General features: G+C 42.3%; 1 protein-coding gene across 1 annotated transcript in view; it reads right to left on the reverse strand.

The window, feature by feature from the left end:
• Positions 1-2,575: 2,575 nt before the first annotated feature.
• Positions 2,576-17,169, reverse strand: part of LOC103270643 (disrupted in schizophrenia 1 protein-like) — a gene marked incomplete at its 3' end in the record, with an annotated part of 105,205 nt that continues 90,611 nt past the window's right edge. The window contains 6 exon segments of the mRNA XM_008068183.1: positions 2,576-2,584; positions 2,586-2,639; positions 6,228-6,254; positions 7,194-7,206; positions 10,277-10,512; positions 13,570-13,699. Of these exon segments, the coding sequence (XP_008066374.1) occupies positions 2,576-2,584; positions 2,586-2,639; positions 6,228-6,254; positions 7,194-7,206; positions 10,277-10,512; positions 13,570-13,699 (469 nt within the window).

Raw genomic sequence — 17,169 nt, forward strand, 5'->3', positions numbered from 1 at the left:
AGTCTAACAGGTAATCCCCCTGAAGCGATGTCAGTACATTCCTTACAGCACGAAGGGCTTCTTATTCCGGGAATCCAAAACCTTCCTTGCTGTTTCTAAAAACCCAAAGCCTAAAACTAAAACTTTTCTTAAAACTTTAAAAATACTTTTCTTCTAAATATCCTATATCTAAAATAAACTTCCCTAAGCATATTCTGAAATCCTATATTTTAAAATAACTTTTCCCATTACTGCAATCACTCTACTAAAATTAAAACCCTTCATTAAATTCTATATTTCCTGAAATACTTTTATCATTCTAATATTTACTAATATTTCCTAACTCATTCTTAATAGCTAAACCTATCACAAAACTATGTAATATACTAAAACTTACTTTTCTGTAAACTTATAACTAAATTATCTTTCTAAAAATCCTTAATTCATTTGAAAACTTGTGACCCAGTAAACAGCTCTTTGATGCGCTTCAAAGTTGAATCACAACGTGGGTCGAAAAGGTCATAAATTGAAAATGCCAAACCACAAGGTGGGAAAAAAGGAGGAACAATGACATTCTGAAGTTAACTGTGCAGGCCTCAAGCCGTATGGTATATGTGCTCAGCCAACACAAAGGTTCTCATTGACGTTAGTGCCAAGTAAGGTGGGAGGGAATGAGGTGGTAACTCCCAGGTCTTCCTAGCGGCCTGGGGTCTACAGCCCGCCAGATTCCTAGGATCTAGCAGACCTCCGTGGCCGGCTCCCAACATATATCTACACGATGGAATGCTATTCATCTGTCAAAAGAATAAAATAAGGTCTTTTGCAGCAACTTGGATGGAATTGGAGAACATAATCCTAAGTGAATTGACTCAGGAACAGAAAGTCAACCATCTCATGCTCTCATCCACAAGTAGTAGCAAGCTAAGGATCCTCAACGGCATAAAGAATGGTAAAATGGACATTGGAGACTCAGAAGGGGGAGGGGGAACAGGAAGGAGACAGACAAAAAATCACCTATCGGGTACAATGTGTACAAGTGGCAGTGGTGAGTACATTACAGCACAGACTTCTTCATGAGGATACAATGTAACCATGTAACCAAAAACTATTTGTCCCTTGTAAAAACTGTTGAACTTTTAAAAAATGTAAAAAATGGACTTTCACTAATTTTTGCCGGGAATCAGTGATGAAGACCATTGCCACCTTGGACCACAATATAGGTCAATTGTTCTCTTTTTTCTAAACTCACATGGATGGAGGACAGGACCCCTAGTTGAGTCAATGTGAGTTGGCCAGTTGCATTTAACGTATTCAAGCTACTGTCACCAACAGCACTGTGTGCCAATAAATGCTCTGCTTTTTTGGGGGGGGGAGAATTCTGAAGCCGTCAGTCAGGTATAGACGTGTGAGGTTAACTAATGAGAGGAAAACATGAGTGAGACAGTTCAAAATATTATAGATTGGTTAGCTCAGGTATTTCTCTATTTTGACAATCCCACAGGGCAATTTCCTGATGCCGATCAGTGTAGGTTTTGCTTTTTATATTTTTAATGAAAGAGGTTTTGAGTCCCTGGAAACTTTGCTTGCTTAATATCCTCAGAATTTTTCAGGGTTACTTAGTAAAGTTCACATGACCCAGTATCTACCGTCCCTGTGCCCTTTCTTAGGACTCTGCAGATTTTTCAAAATTAACAAGCTTGTCATATATCACAGTGATAACTGGGAGTGCACAGGGAGATAATAAGACTCAGGCCTACAAGATCTTTCTTATTGCGCTGAGCTAAAATCGGAATCTGCTTTTAAAAAGAAGTTGGTGCTTTAGAACCTAATGATCTTCCTTTTCATGCCTGGACAATACAGTTTGAAGTTTGGCTCCCTGGTGTGATATGAAAGTAACAACAGGCTTTTAACTGGTCGCCATGGCTGATAGAACTATATTTCTGCTTCTCTCTTTCTGTCTAACTTTAACTATGCCATGCATGAGAATGCTAATTAGCAAGTACTCAGCTCAAAACAATCCGGGTCATGATGCATATGGATAAATAAAAATTAAGACAAACTGGGCTTAGGCACGGTCTCTTGTAAACATCTGAGAAGATCATATTTATACTTACATTTGCATATGCAACTCAGTCAACATGTAGAATACAATAGGCACTTACGTCTGGTTGTAGAAAAATACCTAAGATGTGAAACTACAGCTGCTTCGAGTCCAGAATGTCATGCTGGTGACAACAATAATGATGAAGTTTCATGTTTTAAGTGTTTAAATCACTCACCACGTCTCAAACAGCTCCCTTCATCACTTTTTATTTCCACCGGAACCATTCTGTGTGTCTCAGTCAGACCATCTCACATGTAGAGTGACCCTAAAAAAACCAACCAAACTTTTTGGATGATGTCAACTATCTAAGACTTTTTCAAAGTACAAGGTACTTACCGCTGGAGTAAGAGTCAAAAAAAAACCAAAACAAAACAACCAGCCAGGCTCGGTGGCTCAGTCTGTAATCCCGCACCTTTGAGAGGCTGAGGTGAGTGGATTGCCTGAGCCTGGGGGTTCGAGCCCCATCAGGGCAACTTGGCGAGACCTCATCTCTACAATAAATCAAAAAATCAGCCGGGTGTGGTAGCACATGCCTGTAATTCCAGCTACTGGGAAGGCTGAGGCGGAAGTATCACTGGGGCCCAGCGGGTCAAGGCTGCGGTGGCCGGGAGTGGCCGCTGCACTCCAGTCTGGGCGACAGAGTGAGACTCCAACTCAAAAAAACAAAACAAAACAAAAACAAAAACAAACAAACAAAAAATGAACTGATTAGAGCATTACATCATTTCAATTCTAATACTTAAATTTTTTTTCTTTAAAAAAAATTCACAGTGGCATTTTAATGCAATATTGCGTTTAATTTTTTAAAAAATGTGGGGTACAATTCAGGATTAGGTATGCAAACTACAAACGGTGATCATGCAGACACTCTTGTTGATGAGGCGTGCCCCTCCTTCCCCTAGCATTTTCCCTCAACTGCCAATCCCACCCCCCTCCCTTGGCAGTTTCCCACTACTGCCAATCCCTTTCTTATAGTGTTTTGATAATTATTCAAGGTCACTGATGAGAGCGAACATATGGTACTCTGTTCTTTATATCTGTGATAGATCACTGAGTATGATAGACTCCAAATCCATCCAAGTTGCTGCGAAGTCCATATGTTTGCCCTTCTTTATGGCTGCATAATATTCCATTATGTATATATACCACATTTTTTACCCAGTCCAGCTTCGATGGGCAGCATGGTTGGTTCCATGTTTTTGCTATCGTGAATAGAACTGCCACAAACATACATGTGCAGATACCTTTTTTGTAGAATGATTAGAGTTCCTCCGAGTATATCCCCACTAGGGGAATTGCTGGGTCATATGGAAGGTCAATTTCTAGTTCTTTCAGAAATTGCCACACTGTCTTCCAAAGAGGTTGCACTAGTTTGCATTTCCACCAGCAGTGCAGAAGCGTTCCTTTTTCTCCGCCTCTTCATCAGCACCTGTTGTTGTTTGTTTTATTAATGATGCCATTCTTCATGGGTTTAGGTAGGATCTCAGTGTGGTTTTGATTTGCATGTCTCTGATGATGAGTGAGGCTGAGCACTTTTTCATGTGTCTGCTGGCTACCTGTATATCTTCTTTTGAGAAGTGCCCATTCATGTCTTTTACCCACTTTTTAATGGGACTGTTCGCTTTTTTCTTTTCAGCACGTTTGAGTTCCTTGAAGATCCTAGATGTTAGGCCTTTGTCAGATATACATTTGGCAAATATTTTTTCCCATTCTGTGGGCTGTCTCCCTGCTTTCTTGATGATTTCTTTTGCTTTGCAGAAGCTCATCAGTTTGATGAGGTACTACTTGCCCATTTTATTTCTTATAGTATGGGAACTTAGGGTTCTGATCAGAAAGTGGTTGCCAGTTCCAATTGCCATAAGGATGTCTCCTGCGTTTTCTAGGATTCTTATTGTTTGAGGTTTGACGTTTAGGTCTTTGATCCATTTAGAGTTGATTTTTGTGTATGGTGGTAGATAGGTGTCCTATTTCAATCTTCTGCATGTGATCAGCCAGTTTTTCCAGCGGAATAATTTCTCCTCTCCCCAGTGGTTGTTGTTGGAGGCTTTGTCAAAGATGAGTGGTTGAGAAATTGAGACTTTACTTCTGGCATCTTTATCCTGCTCCATTGATCTATATGCCTCTTGTACCAATACCAGGCTGTTTTGATTACTGTAGCCTTATGGTAAAGTTTGAAGTCTGGAAGTATGATAACTCCTGCTTTGTTTCTTTTGCTAAGGGTTGTTTTGGCTATTTGTGGTCATTTATGCTTCCATATGAATTTCTGTATTGTCATTCTTAGGTCTAAGAACAATGATATTGGTTATTTAATGGATATTGCATTGAATCTGTAGATTGTCTAAGGTAGGATGAGCATTTTTACAATGTTGATTCTTTCTATCCATGAGCATGGAATATTTTTCGATTTGTTTGTGTCTTCTTGTATTTCTTTGAGCAGTGTTTTGTAGTTCTCATTGTAAAGGACTTTCACTTCTCTGGTTAGGAAGATGCCAAGGTATTTCATTGTGTGTGTGGCTATTGTGAATGGGATTATGCTTTTTATTTGGGTCTCAGCCTGCTTGTTGGTGTATAGGAATGCAACTGTCATTTGCACATTTATTTTGTACCCTGAGTCTTTGCCAAACTCTTTTATCCGTGCAAGCAGATGTTTGACAGATTCTCTTGGATTTTCAAGATATAGGATCATATCATCAGCAAAGAGGGATAACTTGACTTCCTCTTTTCCTATTTGGATACCCCTGATTTCCTTGTGTAATTACCCAAGCTAGGACTTCCAACACAATGCTGAGCAAGAGTGGTAAGAGTGGGTAGACTTGTCTTCATCCAGTTTCTGTCCACTTAGCAATATGTTAGTTATGGGTTTATCGTAGATGGCACTTAGTATTTTGAAGGAAGCGTGTGCCGGATTTGTTTTTGTATCTGTTGATGTATTTAATTACATTAATGGTCTTGCAAATGTTGAACCAGTCCTGCATCCTGGGGATGAAACCTACTTGGTCATGGTGGATGATTTTTGAGATGTGTTTTTGGATCTGATTTGCTAGAATCTTGTTGAGGATTTTTGCATCTATGTTCATAAGGGATATTGTCCTGCAGTTTTTTTTTTATTGTTGGATCTTTACCCAGTTTGGATATCAGTGTGATGTTAGCTTCATAAAATGACTTGGGGAAAAGTCCATCTTTCTCAATTACCTGGAATAGTTTCAGTAGGACTGGTAACAGCTTCTCCTTGTACGTTTTGTAAAATTCTGCTGGAAAGCCATCCGGTCCAGGACTTTTTTTTGCAGGTAGTTTTCATATGACAGTGCCAATATCTTGGGTTGTTATTGGTCTACTTAGTGTCTCAATGTTTTCTAGTTTCAACTTGGGGAGATTGTGTGATGTCAGAATGTCCTCCATTCCATTTAAGTTATCAAGTTTGTTTCCACATAGGTGTACATGGTAATCTCTGATAATCTTTTGTATTTCTTCAGGATCAGTTGTGATTTGATCTTTTGTATTTCTGATTATGTTTATTTGGGCCTTTTCTTGGTCATTCTGGCTAAGGGTCCATCAATCTTGTCAATTCTTTCAAAAAACCAGCTTTTGTTTTGTTGATGTTTTCTATGGTATTTTTGTCTTCTATGTCCCTTATTTGGGCTCCTATTTTGGTGATTTGGATTCTTCTGCTAAAGTTGGGGTTTTGGTGGTCCTCTCTTTCCAGCTCTCTTAGGTGATTTATTAGGCTCTCAACTTGTGACTTTTCCATTTTCTTGATGTGTGCTCGTAGAGATATAAATTCCTAGTACTGCTTTCATGGCAATCCAGAGGTTTTGGTAAGATGTTTCTTCCTTTTCATTTGTTTCCATAAATCTTTTAATTTCTGCTTTGATTTCTACGTTGACCCAGTAGTTGTTTAGCATCATGCTGTTTAGTGTCCATGTCTTTGTGGGCTTTGGGGAAATTTTGTTGGTGTTAATATTTATTTTTATTCCACTGTGGTGGAATGTGCATGGCAATATTTCAACCTTATGGAATTTGTTTACACTTGATTTTTGGCCAAGAATGTGATCGATTTTGGAATATGTTCCATGTGGTGATGAGTGGAATGTATATTCTGTGATGTTGGGTGAAATAATCTGTAGGTATCTATTAAGTTCATTTGTTTAAGTGTTAAGTTTAGGATCTGTATCTCCTTGTTAATTTTTTGCCTCGTTGATCTATTTAGGGCTGTTAGTGGGGTATTCAAGTCCCCTGCTATAATAGTGTTAGAGTCAATATCTTTTTTTAGTTTACTTAGTTGTTGCTTTATAAATGCTGATGTTCCTGTGTTATGTGCATATATGTTTAGGATGGATATTTCTTGTTGATGGATTTAACCTTTTATCGTTATGTAGTGTCTTTTTTTATCTTTTTAAATTTTTGATACTTAAATTTTTAAAGGGCAAAAAAAGGGAATAAAAGTAGACATAATCTAAAATTTTTTCTATTTACTGAGCACTTTTGCACTTTGATTAGGTATTCAGATAAGCTTATAACTTCGCAGTCACAGATAATGTTGTTGGGAAGAGGTATAAGGCGGTTTAGGGTTACAAGAAAAATTGGTTAGAATTTGCCTTCTTCTGAGCTTAGTTACTCGAGCAGCATAGTAAAAGGCAGATAAATTCATTGTCAGGAAAAATGTCGGCAGCTAATCTTAAAAGAAAAAGACTGAAAGAGAATGAAAACAAATGAGAAATTTGCTTTAATTGAAAACTGATGGACCTAGGAGGCTCAATATATTCTTTTAAAATAGTGATTAAAAATATTTCCAGGCAAACTTTTCTTATGTATAGGATTTGATTTGGAAATGAAGAGAGAGAGCACAATAAGATATCATCAATATTTTCTTTAATCTCTGCCACTAATGGAAAAAATTCAAAGGAAGAACTCTTAAAATGACCACATGGTACAGTGCAGTAATGCTTCCCTTTCAAATTCATGGCTTTTTCTGTCATGTGTAACTTGGAAATTACAGAAATTTTAATTACTGAAAGGACCATCTCAAATCATCTTTAGTTACAAGAAATAGTAAAAATGTATAAAGCCATATATTTATAAAATAGTTTTTTTTTTAAAGTTGGAGTCTCACTCTGTCACCCAAACTGGAGTGCAGTGGCTGCTCCCGGCCACCGCAGCCTCGCCTGCTGGGCTCCGGCGATCCTTCCGTCTTAGCCTTCCGAGTAGCCGGAATTACAGCCGCTACCATGCCCGGCTGATTTCTGATTTATTGTAGAGATGAGGTCTCGCTGCCCAGGCGGGTCTCGAACCCCCGGTCTCAGGCAATCCACTCACCTCAGCCTCCCAAAGGCATGGGATTACAGGCTGAGCCACCGAGCCCAGCTCTAAAATAGTTTTTATAATAGAGAATTAGTATGGTATAAATATGAAATAATCTTTGTAAGTAAGACCCTTAGATGAATCAATTAACAATCACTTGCCCAATTTTAATTTAATTATATATATAGTCAAAATTCAGATCCTTGTGGTTGGTGTATTCATAGCTTCAGTATCATTGGTGACCTGTAATTTTAACGGTTAAGGATGGGCTATTGATTTCATCTATTGTGTAAAGAATACGTAGGGAAGGAAGAGAAGTTAGGATAAGGATGATGGCTGGTAGGATGGTTCATACTGTTTCTACTTCTTGTGCATCTATTGTGCTTGTGTGGGTCAACTTGGTTGTTAAGATGAGGGTAATAATGTAGAGTACTAGTGAGCTGTTTAGGAAAACGATTATTAAAGTGTGATCGTGAAAATGGAGTAGTTCTTCTATAATAGGGGAAGTGGCATCTTGAAAACCTAATTGGAGAGGATGTGCCATGAAAATACACAGGGGTTTAACCTGTAATTTAACTTTGACAAAGCTATGTAATAGTTTTACTAGTATTTTATTAATAAAGAAAGTCATGGTGGTTATGGAGTTGGCTTGAAACCAATTTTGGGAGGTTCAATTCCTTCCTTTCTTGCTAATGATGCTTTTACATAGGTAGGTTCTTCAAATTTGTGGTAAGGTGGAGGGCAGCCGTGGAGTCGCTCAAGGTTTGTAGCTGGGTAATTCAACTGCTAAGACTTCTCGTTTTGAGGCGAAGGCTTCTCAGACTATAAAGATTATCAGTATAACTGCAGTGAGGGAGATAAATGAGCCTATGGAGGAGATGGTGTTTTATATAGTGTATGCATCAGGATAATCGGAGTATCGCCGGGGTATACCTGATAATCCAAGGAAGTGTTGAGGGAAAAAGGTTAGGTTTACTCCTACAAATCTAATTGCAAAGTGGGTTTTGGCTCAGGTTGGGTGGAGGGTAAATCCTGAGAATAGGGGGAATCAATGGACGAAGCCTCCTATAATTGCAAAAACTGCTCCCATTGATTGAACATAGTGGAAATGTGCTACTACATAATAAGTATCATGGAGGACGATATCAAGGGAAGAATTGGCGAGGACAATTTCTGTCAGGCCGCCAACGGCGAAAAGGAAAATGAAGCCTAGGGCTCATGGTATAGCAGGAGATCATTTAATGTTGCCTCCATGTAAAGTTGACAGCCAGCTGAATACTTTTACGCCAGTAGGAATGGCAATGATTATGGTAGCAGATGTAAAATATGCTCGAGTGTCTACATCTATTCCCACTGTAAATATATGATGGGCTCAAACAATAAAACCTAGGAAACTGATAGATATTATGGCTCAAACTATTCCTATGTAATCGAATGGTTCTTTTTTCCTAGAGTAGTAGGTTACAATATGTGAAATTATGCTGAACCCAGGGAGAATAAGAATATATACTTCAGGGTGACCGAAGAATCAGAACAAGTGTTGATAGAGGATAGGATCCCCTCCCCCAGCAGGATCAAAAAAGGTTGTGTTTAGGTTTTGATCAGTTGAAAGTATAGTAATTCCTGCCGCTAAAGCTGGAAGAGGCTGGGCTCCATGGCTCAGGCTGTAATCCCAGCACTTTGGGAGGCCGAGGTGAGTGGATTGCCTGAGCCTTCGGGTTCAAGACCTGCCTGGGCAACTTGGTGAGACCTCATCTCTACAATAAATCAAAAATTAAGTGGGTGTGGTAACGCGCGCCTGTAGTTCCAGTTCCTTGGAAGGCTGAGGCGGAAGGATCACCGGAGCCCGGCAGGTCAACTCTGCGGTGGCCGGGAGCGGCCACCACACTCCAGTCTGGGCGACAGAGTGAGACTCCCACTCAAAAAAAAAAAACTGGAAGAGAGAGCATGAGTAAAACGGCGGTAATGAATACAGACCATACAAATCATGGGGTTTGATATTGTGACATAGTGGGGGGGTTTATGTTGATAATAGTTGTAATAAAATTATTAGCACCTAGAATGGAAGATACTCCTGCTAGGTGAAGGGAGAAGATAGTGAGGTCTACAGAGGCTCCTGCATGAGCTAGGTTCCCTGCTAAAGGGGGGTAAACAGTTCAACCCGTTCCTGCTCCAGCTTCAACTATTGAGGAGGCTAAGAGTAAAAGGAAGGATGGTGGTAGTAATCAGCTTATATTGTTTATTCGAGGGAATGCTATATCGGTGGCTTCAGAATCATGAAAAAAAGTTTACGCATCTGTTTTTCTCTCTTATAAATTAGGACTTTGGACAAATTATTAGCCTTCTTAAACTTTTACTCGTCTGTAAAATGGACATAATAAAAGAAGCAACACACAGAGTAAAGCTTAGCACATAGCAAGCACCCAGTAAGTCTTAGCTACCAAGAACAACCCATTCTTCCAGATCAAACAGTGTCATTGAGTCTCCCTCTCTCAAACAGCTCACCTCTTTCCTGGGTGAGAGGCATAGCTCACCTCTCTCCAGATGATCAACAGAGCAAAGGCTGGCATCAGAATCTCTAACCGACTGAACGCCAATAGTTCTCAACGGGAGAGAGGAAGCCCCCGGGGCGTGTAGAAGTGGGAAGGGTGCATGGTGGAGTGGGGAGGCATGCTGGTCTTAAGCAGGATGGGTGGCCGGATGTGGCATCACTCGGAATGCTTAGGCCCGCCCCACAAGCCAAAGAACGTCCCTGCCACAAACTCCGACGGTGCTTCGACTGAAAAACACAGACTGCTTGGAAACTATTTAGAGACGAGAGACAGCAGACAAAGTCATTATAAGAAACGGGTGGTGAGGTGAGTAACCCAGAATCAGCCAGGAAATCGCCAATACCTCCTGACGGCTTCGGGCGGCTCTGTGCGGAAGGGAATCTGACGGGCCGCGGCCAGGGTGTCCTGCAACGCCTTGCTGACCTCCTGCAGCTGGCCCGGGGACAGCCGGCCCACCAGAGGCGTCAGGTCGCAGTCCCACCACTGGAGTCGCTGGTCCTGCTCTTCTATTTCCCTTCTCAGCTGTTGATCTCTGGCTTCCAGCACAGACAGCCTTGCTTGGAGGGCTTTGATTTCTGTCTGCAGAACATGAGGAGACCAGATTTTATAAGTTAACCCTGCTCGTGGCAAACTACTCTGCGGCTAATGACTCATTTAGATGAGAGCTGGCCGTATGCACCAGAGCCACGAGCTCCCCTTCCGAGGCCGGCAGATTTCTGGAGGTTTGCTGAACTGGAAAAATCATGCCAGCTTTATATTTCTAATGAGTTGGCATAAGGAAAAACATTCCCTCCCAAGCATTAAATAACTATGGGGGGTGAGCCAAGAATTTGACTTGGAAGAACCCTGCAAATATATAAATGACTGACTCCGTTTAAGATGGAAGAGTTAGAACACAGGACAGCAGGCACCGTGCACGTGAGATACACGCTAAGCAGGTAACATTAGCCACACACCAAAACAAGAAAAGCACACAAGCCTTGGCTGGTCTGTCTCCAAACAAGAGAACTTGAAGTAGAGAGAAAGACAAAAAGCTCCACTTCTTAAATCTACAGGATTGAGAGAACAATAAGATGCTGCAGACAGTGCCGTGCAGTTTAATGTTCATAAAAATATTCAGTAAATTTAATTTTCACAAATACAGCAAACTGAAATTCAGATAATCCAGAATGTATCATCTGATCTTGAGGTCAACGACTAAAACAAGCAGCAGGTAACTGACACCCATCGTGTGCACAGCATTACAGCAGATAATCATCTCACGGCTTGTATGATTCTGGAATAGAAATCAAACTCTTCAATTAGCATCCTCCCAGCCGGGCGCGGTGGCTCACGCCTATAATCCCAGCACTTTGGGAGTCCAAGGTGAGAAGATTGCCTGAGCTCACAGGTTCGAGACCAGCCAGAGCAACTTGGCGAGACCTCATCTCTACAATAAATCAAAATATTAGCCAGGCATGGTAGCACGTGCCTATAGTTCCACCTGCTTGGAAGGCTGAGGCGGAAGGATCCCCTGAGCCCAGCAGGTCAAGGCTGCGGTGGCCGGGAGTGTGCCACAGCCCTCCAGCCCAGGCATCAATAACACCAAGATTGCGGTGTTATTGACAAAATCTCTCAGCTAATCTCCCTGCTCCCACCTCAGTCTTCCCACACCCTATTTTTTTTTCTTTTTTTCAGTTGTTTTAAACTGCAGTAAGAGACACATAACATAAAATTCACCATCTGAACTCTGTTAAAGTGTAGGTTTCAGTGGTATTAAGTAAATTCACACTGTTGTACAATCATCACCACTATCCATCCCTTTACAGAACTGAAACTGTACACATTAAACACCAACTTCTCATTCCCCTTCTCCCCCCAGGCCCTGGTAAACCACCATTCTACTTCCCATCTCTCTATGAATCTGATTACTCAAGGTACCTCACTCATATGAGTGAACCATACAATTGATTCTTTTTGTGACTGGCTTATTCCACCTAGCATAACGTCCTCAGAGTTCATCAATGTTGTAGCATGTGTCGAAATTTCCTTCCTTTTTATGGATGAGTAATAATCCACTGTACGTACATGCCACATTTGGCTATCCACTCATCCACCCCTGGGCACTTGGGTGGTTATCACCTTGTTACTATTGTGAATAATGCCACCATGAACGTGGCAGTACAACTGTCTTTTTGAGCCCATGCTTTCAATTTTAGGGGTCTATCCCCAGAAGGGAGATGGCGGGATCATATGGGATTCTACTTTTAATTTCTGAAAGAGGCTGCATACTGTTTTCCTCACTGGTCTGAGCGATTCTTTACAACGTGCTCAGATCATGTCACTTTGGGGCTTAAAACCCTGCAATGGAGAAAAGCCCAAGTCCCCGCAAGGTCTCCTTTGTCTTGGAATTCCTCCCCTGTATCCTCCCTCTCACTTACACTCCTTGGGTCACACCAGCCCCCCAGCTGCCCTCTGAACACACGAGACACCCTCCCAGGCCTTCACATGGTTGTCCCTGTGCCCAGCAAACTCTGACCAGAGGTTTCTGCAAGGGCCACTCCCTCTTCTCTTTCAAGCGTTGGCTTCAACCTCGCTTCTCAGTGAGTAGACGTCATCTCCTCATCTCCCTACTCTTCACATTACAGCTCTTACCACCCCATAACATGCCAGTTACCCAATCTGGACATTTATTATGTTGATTAGTTACTGTCTATCTCCCCACTCCCACTCTCAGTCGAACCCGAGCTCCCCAGGAATCCCAAACTTTTCCATTTATCTGGCACATAGTAGATCCTCAATAAATACCTTCCATTGAGCAAATAAATACTCAAGCCCTTTCTCCAGAGTGCTACAAGTATCCTGGGATAAAATTATTTTCTGCACACTCTGACATCCTCAGGAATTGTGTAGACCTTTCACTGGGGAGTGTTGTTAAAAACCAGAAACCAGATTTCACGTTTTCAGCTATCCAAACTTTACAGTGACGTTATTGAATGTGTAAGCCCCGTTTACTGGAGATATTTTCAAATTGCAACGACTTTTGCCTCCGGTTTCAAGGTTACCTGCCTCTGGGGTGCCTGTCAGTTTCCGGAGCCCCTGGCTGGCCTCTGGTTCTAACTGGGCGCTACACCCAAATTTCTAGCCTCTGGATGAGTCTTAGCCAACTCTCAGCCACTGCTCCGGGCCAACCTTGGGCTTCCACGTAGCCTGCTAATCACCCTGGATGTGCCTGCCTTGTCCGGTCCAGACTTACAACCCTGCCTCTTAACAACTGCTGTCACAGTCCACCGTGAAAGGAATTTCTGCCAAGGATTCTCCCAGCACAGATTTATTTCTGCCTTTCAAAGGAAGCTTCTAAAGGTCAAAAGGATAAGAGGTGACAAATCGCCCTGGCAGACGATGAAAGTATATTCAAAAGGTAATGAGGAATGGCTAGAACAGGTACAGACACTGAGCTTTCAACCCTCATTTGTGATGAGAGTCCTACAAGCCTTCCAGTCATTCTCACCATCTCTCCTTTCCGTCCTCCCCAGGTTGACAGCCAAGGCTCTAATTGCTACACTCAGGCACAGCAAAGGCCTACGTGGCTGTGCTTGGCTTCGATGAGTAAGAAAAACACCCCCCTATGTCTTTGAAGAGGCTTCCCCTGCTCACCTGTAACTGCCGCTTTTCCTGAAGAAGCCAGTCTCGTCTGGCGATAGACACGTGCAGGTTGTCCTGAGTGGTGGGTTCCAGTGGCCTTGGCTCCATTCTGCGTGGGGTTTGGGTGTCATCACCGCTGGCCCTTAAAAGAACACGGGCATATCGGTACAGGTGTGGAGATGCTGAAATTTCGCCAAGCAGGCCCCAGCCCTTCCTTCCCATCCTTAGGAAGAGATCTACTTATTCTTAGGATGAGGTCCCTGATGTATGTTTCTGCTTTAATGACGATCTCCTGGGGCTTTTGCTTTTTTCCCTTCGCCAAATATCTATTATCGGACCTGTAGTTTCCCACACAGCAGACCCTGGCCACAGGTGACACCTGGTTAACCCAAATTAAGATGTGCTGATCGTATAAAACACACACTAGATTTTAAAGACTTAGCATGAAAACGAAGAGTGCAAGCTGACTCACTGCTTATGTTTACTTTCATTCTACGTTGAAATAATATTTTGGACATATTGAGTTGAATTAAATATATTGCTAGGATTAATTTCACCTGTTTCTTCTTAACTTTTTAGCGTGGTTGCAAGATCATTTTAAATCATGTATATGGCTTGAATTCTATTTTATTAGACAACACTGTCTTGGACCATCCAGACAGGGCCAAATTCCAGGACTCATCTTGGCTGTGGAGATTAAAAAGAGGTGTGACTGATTTGCAGCTGCTTAGGTCAGAACGTCTTAGACAAGATTTGCTAAAAATCTGTCAAAACCACTTAAAACCTGCTTGGCTCCGTCTCTTATTCTTGCTGGAGTTGACATATTTGGTGACAGTGACGCTGGTAGGAATGTGGGCACAGGCGTGGGCCGTATGCTGGTGAGCTGCCTTCACAGGAGGACTGTTGGAAATTTTCATCAAAAAATGACATGCTCATTCTTAAAGTACTCAATTCTAACTCAGAAGAAAGCAACCATGTCAACAATTCAAGAAAGCGGTGTCTGAGAAAACACCATCAACTAAAACTAAGAGGCAAACAAGTTGGGAAAAAATATTGCCACATATGTCAGAAAAAGGAATTGTGTTGCTCACTTAGAAACTTCTATCAAATCAAGAAGAAAAAACAAGCCCACCCATCAGAAATGCCAAAAGGAATTACAGCCAGGTTTGCAGTGATGTGCACCTGTAATCCCAGCTACTAGGGAGGCTGAGGTGAGAGGATTGCTCGTGCTCCGGAGTTTGAGACCAGCCTGGGCAACATAGTGAGATCCTGCCTTAAAGAGAGTGAAACCAAACAACAACCAAAAAAGGAATTATAAAGTGTTAAGAAAAGTATTTGTCAGGCCGGGCTCTGTGGCTCAGCCTGCCATCCCAGCACTTTGGGAGGCCGAGGCGAGTGAATTGCCTGAGCTGCCCAGGTAACTTAGCAAGACCTCATCTCTACAATAAATTAAAAACTAGCCGGGCGTGGTAGCGCGCGCCTGTAGTTCCAGCTACTTGGAAGGCTGAGGCGGAAGGATCGTCGGAGTCCAGCAAGTCGAGGCTGTGGTGGCCGGGAGCGTGCCACTGCACTGCGCTCCAGTCTGGGGGACAGAGTGAGACTCCAAATCAAAACAAAAAAACAACAAAAGAAAAGTATTTGTCATCAAAAATGGCTTTAAATGTAAATCCAAGCCATCTTTCACCTAACAAACTGGCAACGATTTTCACAAACCATAATTCTTTGCAGAGAGGAGGGAAGAGAAAAGAGATTTAAAATGTAATATAACTTTGGATCCTATATTCCCATTTCTAAGAACAAATTATACATAAATATGCACACGTCTACACAAAGATTAGCCATGAAAATACTCCATTTTTCCTTAGCAACCCCAAACTGAAAACACCCTAATTGTGCTCTCACATATACAGGTCCGTATAGTGAACCATGGCACAGTCCTAAGCAGACACGAAATATAAGGTCACACAGGGAGACACATCATCATAGAAAAAGGCTCACTACTCACTGCTATTTTTTTCTAGCGCAGGTTTTATGGCAGTATGTCTATTATGAACTATTATAAAAATAACATGTATATGAAATGAAACAGGAAAATGGCCATCAATATGCTTTTATCTCTAAATGATGAGATTCCTTCTTTGTCAGTCGTTTTTCTAAAGTTTCTTTAGTGAGCATGTACTATTTTTATGAACATATTAAAAAGGTTGTCTGCCACATGCACTAGGTAGCTGCACTTTAAAAAAATCTCTTTTAGGCGGGCTCAAGTGGCTCAACCTTTAATCCCAGCGCTTTGGGAGGCCGAGGTGAGTGGATTTCCTGAGCCCACGGGTTCGAGACCCGCCTGGGCAACTTGGCGAGACCCCATCTCTACAATAAATCCAAAAAAAGTCAGCCGGGCGTGGTAGCACATGCCTGTAATTCCAGCTACTTGGAAGGCCGAGGCGGAAGGATCGCCAGAGCCCAGCAGGTCGAGGCTGCCGTGGCCGGGAGCAGCCACTGCACTCAAGTCTGGGCAACAGAGTGAGACTCCAACTCAAAAAAAAAATCTCTTTTAGACAAAGTCTCACTCTGTCGCCCAGGCTGGAGTGCAATGGTACAATCATAGCTCACTGCAGCCTCAAACTCCTGGGCTCAGGTGATTCTCTCATCTCAGTCTCCCGCGTAGATGACAGGCACGCACCACTATGCCCAGCTTATTTTTTATTTTTTATGGATATGGGGTCCCGCTCTGTTGCCCAGGCTGGTCTCAAACACCTAGCCTCAAATGATCCTCTGCCTCAGCCTCCCAAAATGCTGGGTTACAGGTATAAGCTACCACACCAGGTGAAGCTGCACTTTTGACTTGAATATTTTAACATGGCCAACCTGTCCTGTAGCATGTCTGTGTTTTAAAGGAATCCCATCGAGGACACCTTCCCTTGTAGAGAAGCAAGTATCTGTAGCCTCTGACACTGACGCACAAACTCAGTGTCCTAAAGAAGCCAAATTAAACCTACGCCCTCCTCCCAAGGAAGCTCCTTCAGCACAGCTAGAACTTATCTGCTCACTGGTACTTATCTCAGCTCTCATCAAGAAGCATGAAGCTGCATGTTCTTGCTTATAGATTAACACAGGGTCACATGACTTCCACATTCCTCAGCAACCAAGTACCTGATCCTGATATGTGTTGCGCTATGCTCATCTCCTTTCACGCCTACCCTCATGTAATTCATTCCTTCAGGAAAAAAAAAAAATCACTAAGCCCACCCCGCATGTGCAACAGAGTGTGCTTGGTGCTGGAGACAAAACAGGACTTGGTTCCTCTATGGAGCCGGGGAGGCAAATGTATCAGCAGAAAAATGACACAGCAATGGATAGCGTGGACCCAGAGGCACAAACCCACTGCCGTCTGCCTTAAAGGTGGGGGCGACTCTCCCACTTCCTGAATCTTAACACGGCACTTACAGCATGAGGGAGTCAACCAACCGTGCTGCCACGCAGCAGCCCTCACATTTTTAGAAACAGCACTAGAGAATATGTCACCTCAGCTTTTCTAAGTTAGATAACAGCAACTCCAGAAAAAGGAATCCTGGTTGTATTCCTGCGCCTGGCACAGATTCAGATCCTCTGAAT

Source organism: Carlito syrichta, unplaced genomic scaffold, assembly GCF_000164805.1.
Source record: "Carlito syrichta isolate Samal-C Ts95f unplaced genomic scaffold, Tarsius_syrichta-2.0.1 Scaffold309891, whole genome shotgun sequence".
In the NCBI taxonomy this organism is placed as follows: domain Eukaryota; kingdom Metazoa; phylum Chordata; class Mammalia; order Primates; family Tarsiidae; genus Carlito; species Carlito syrichta.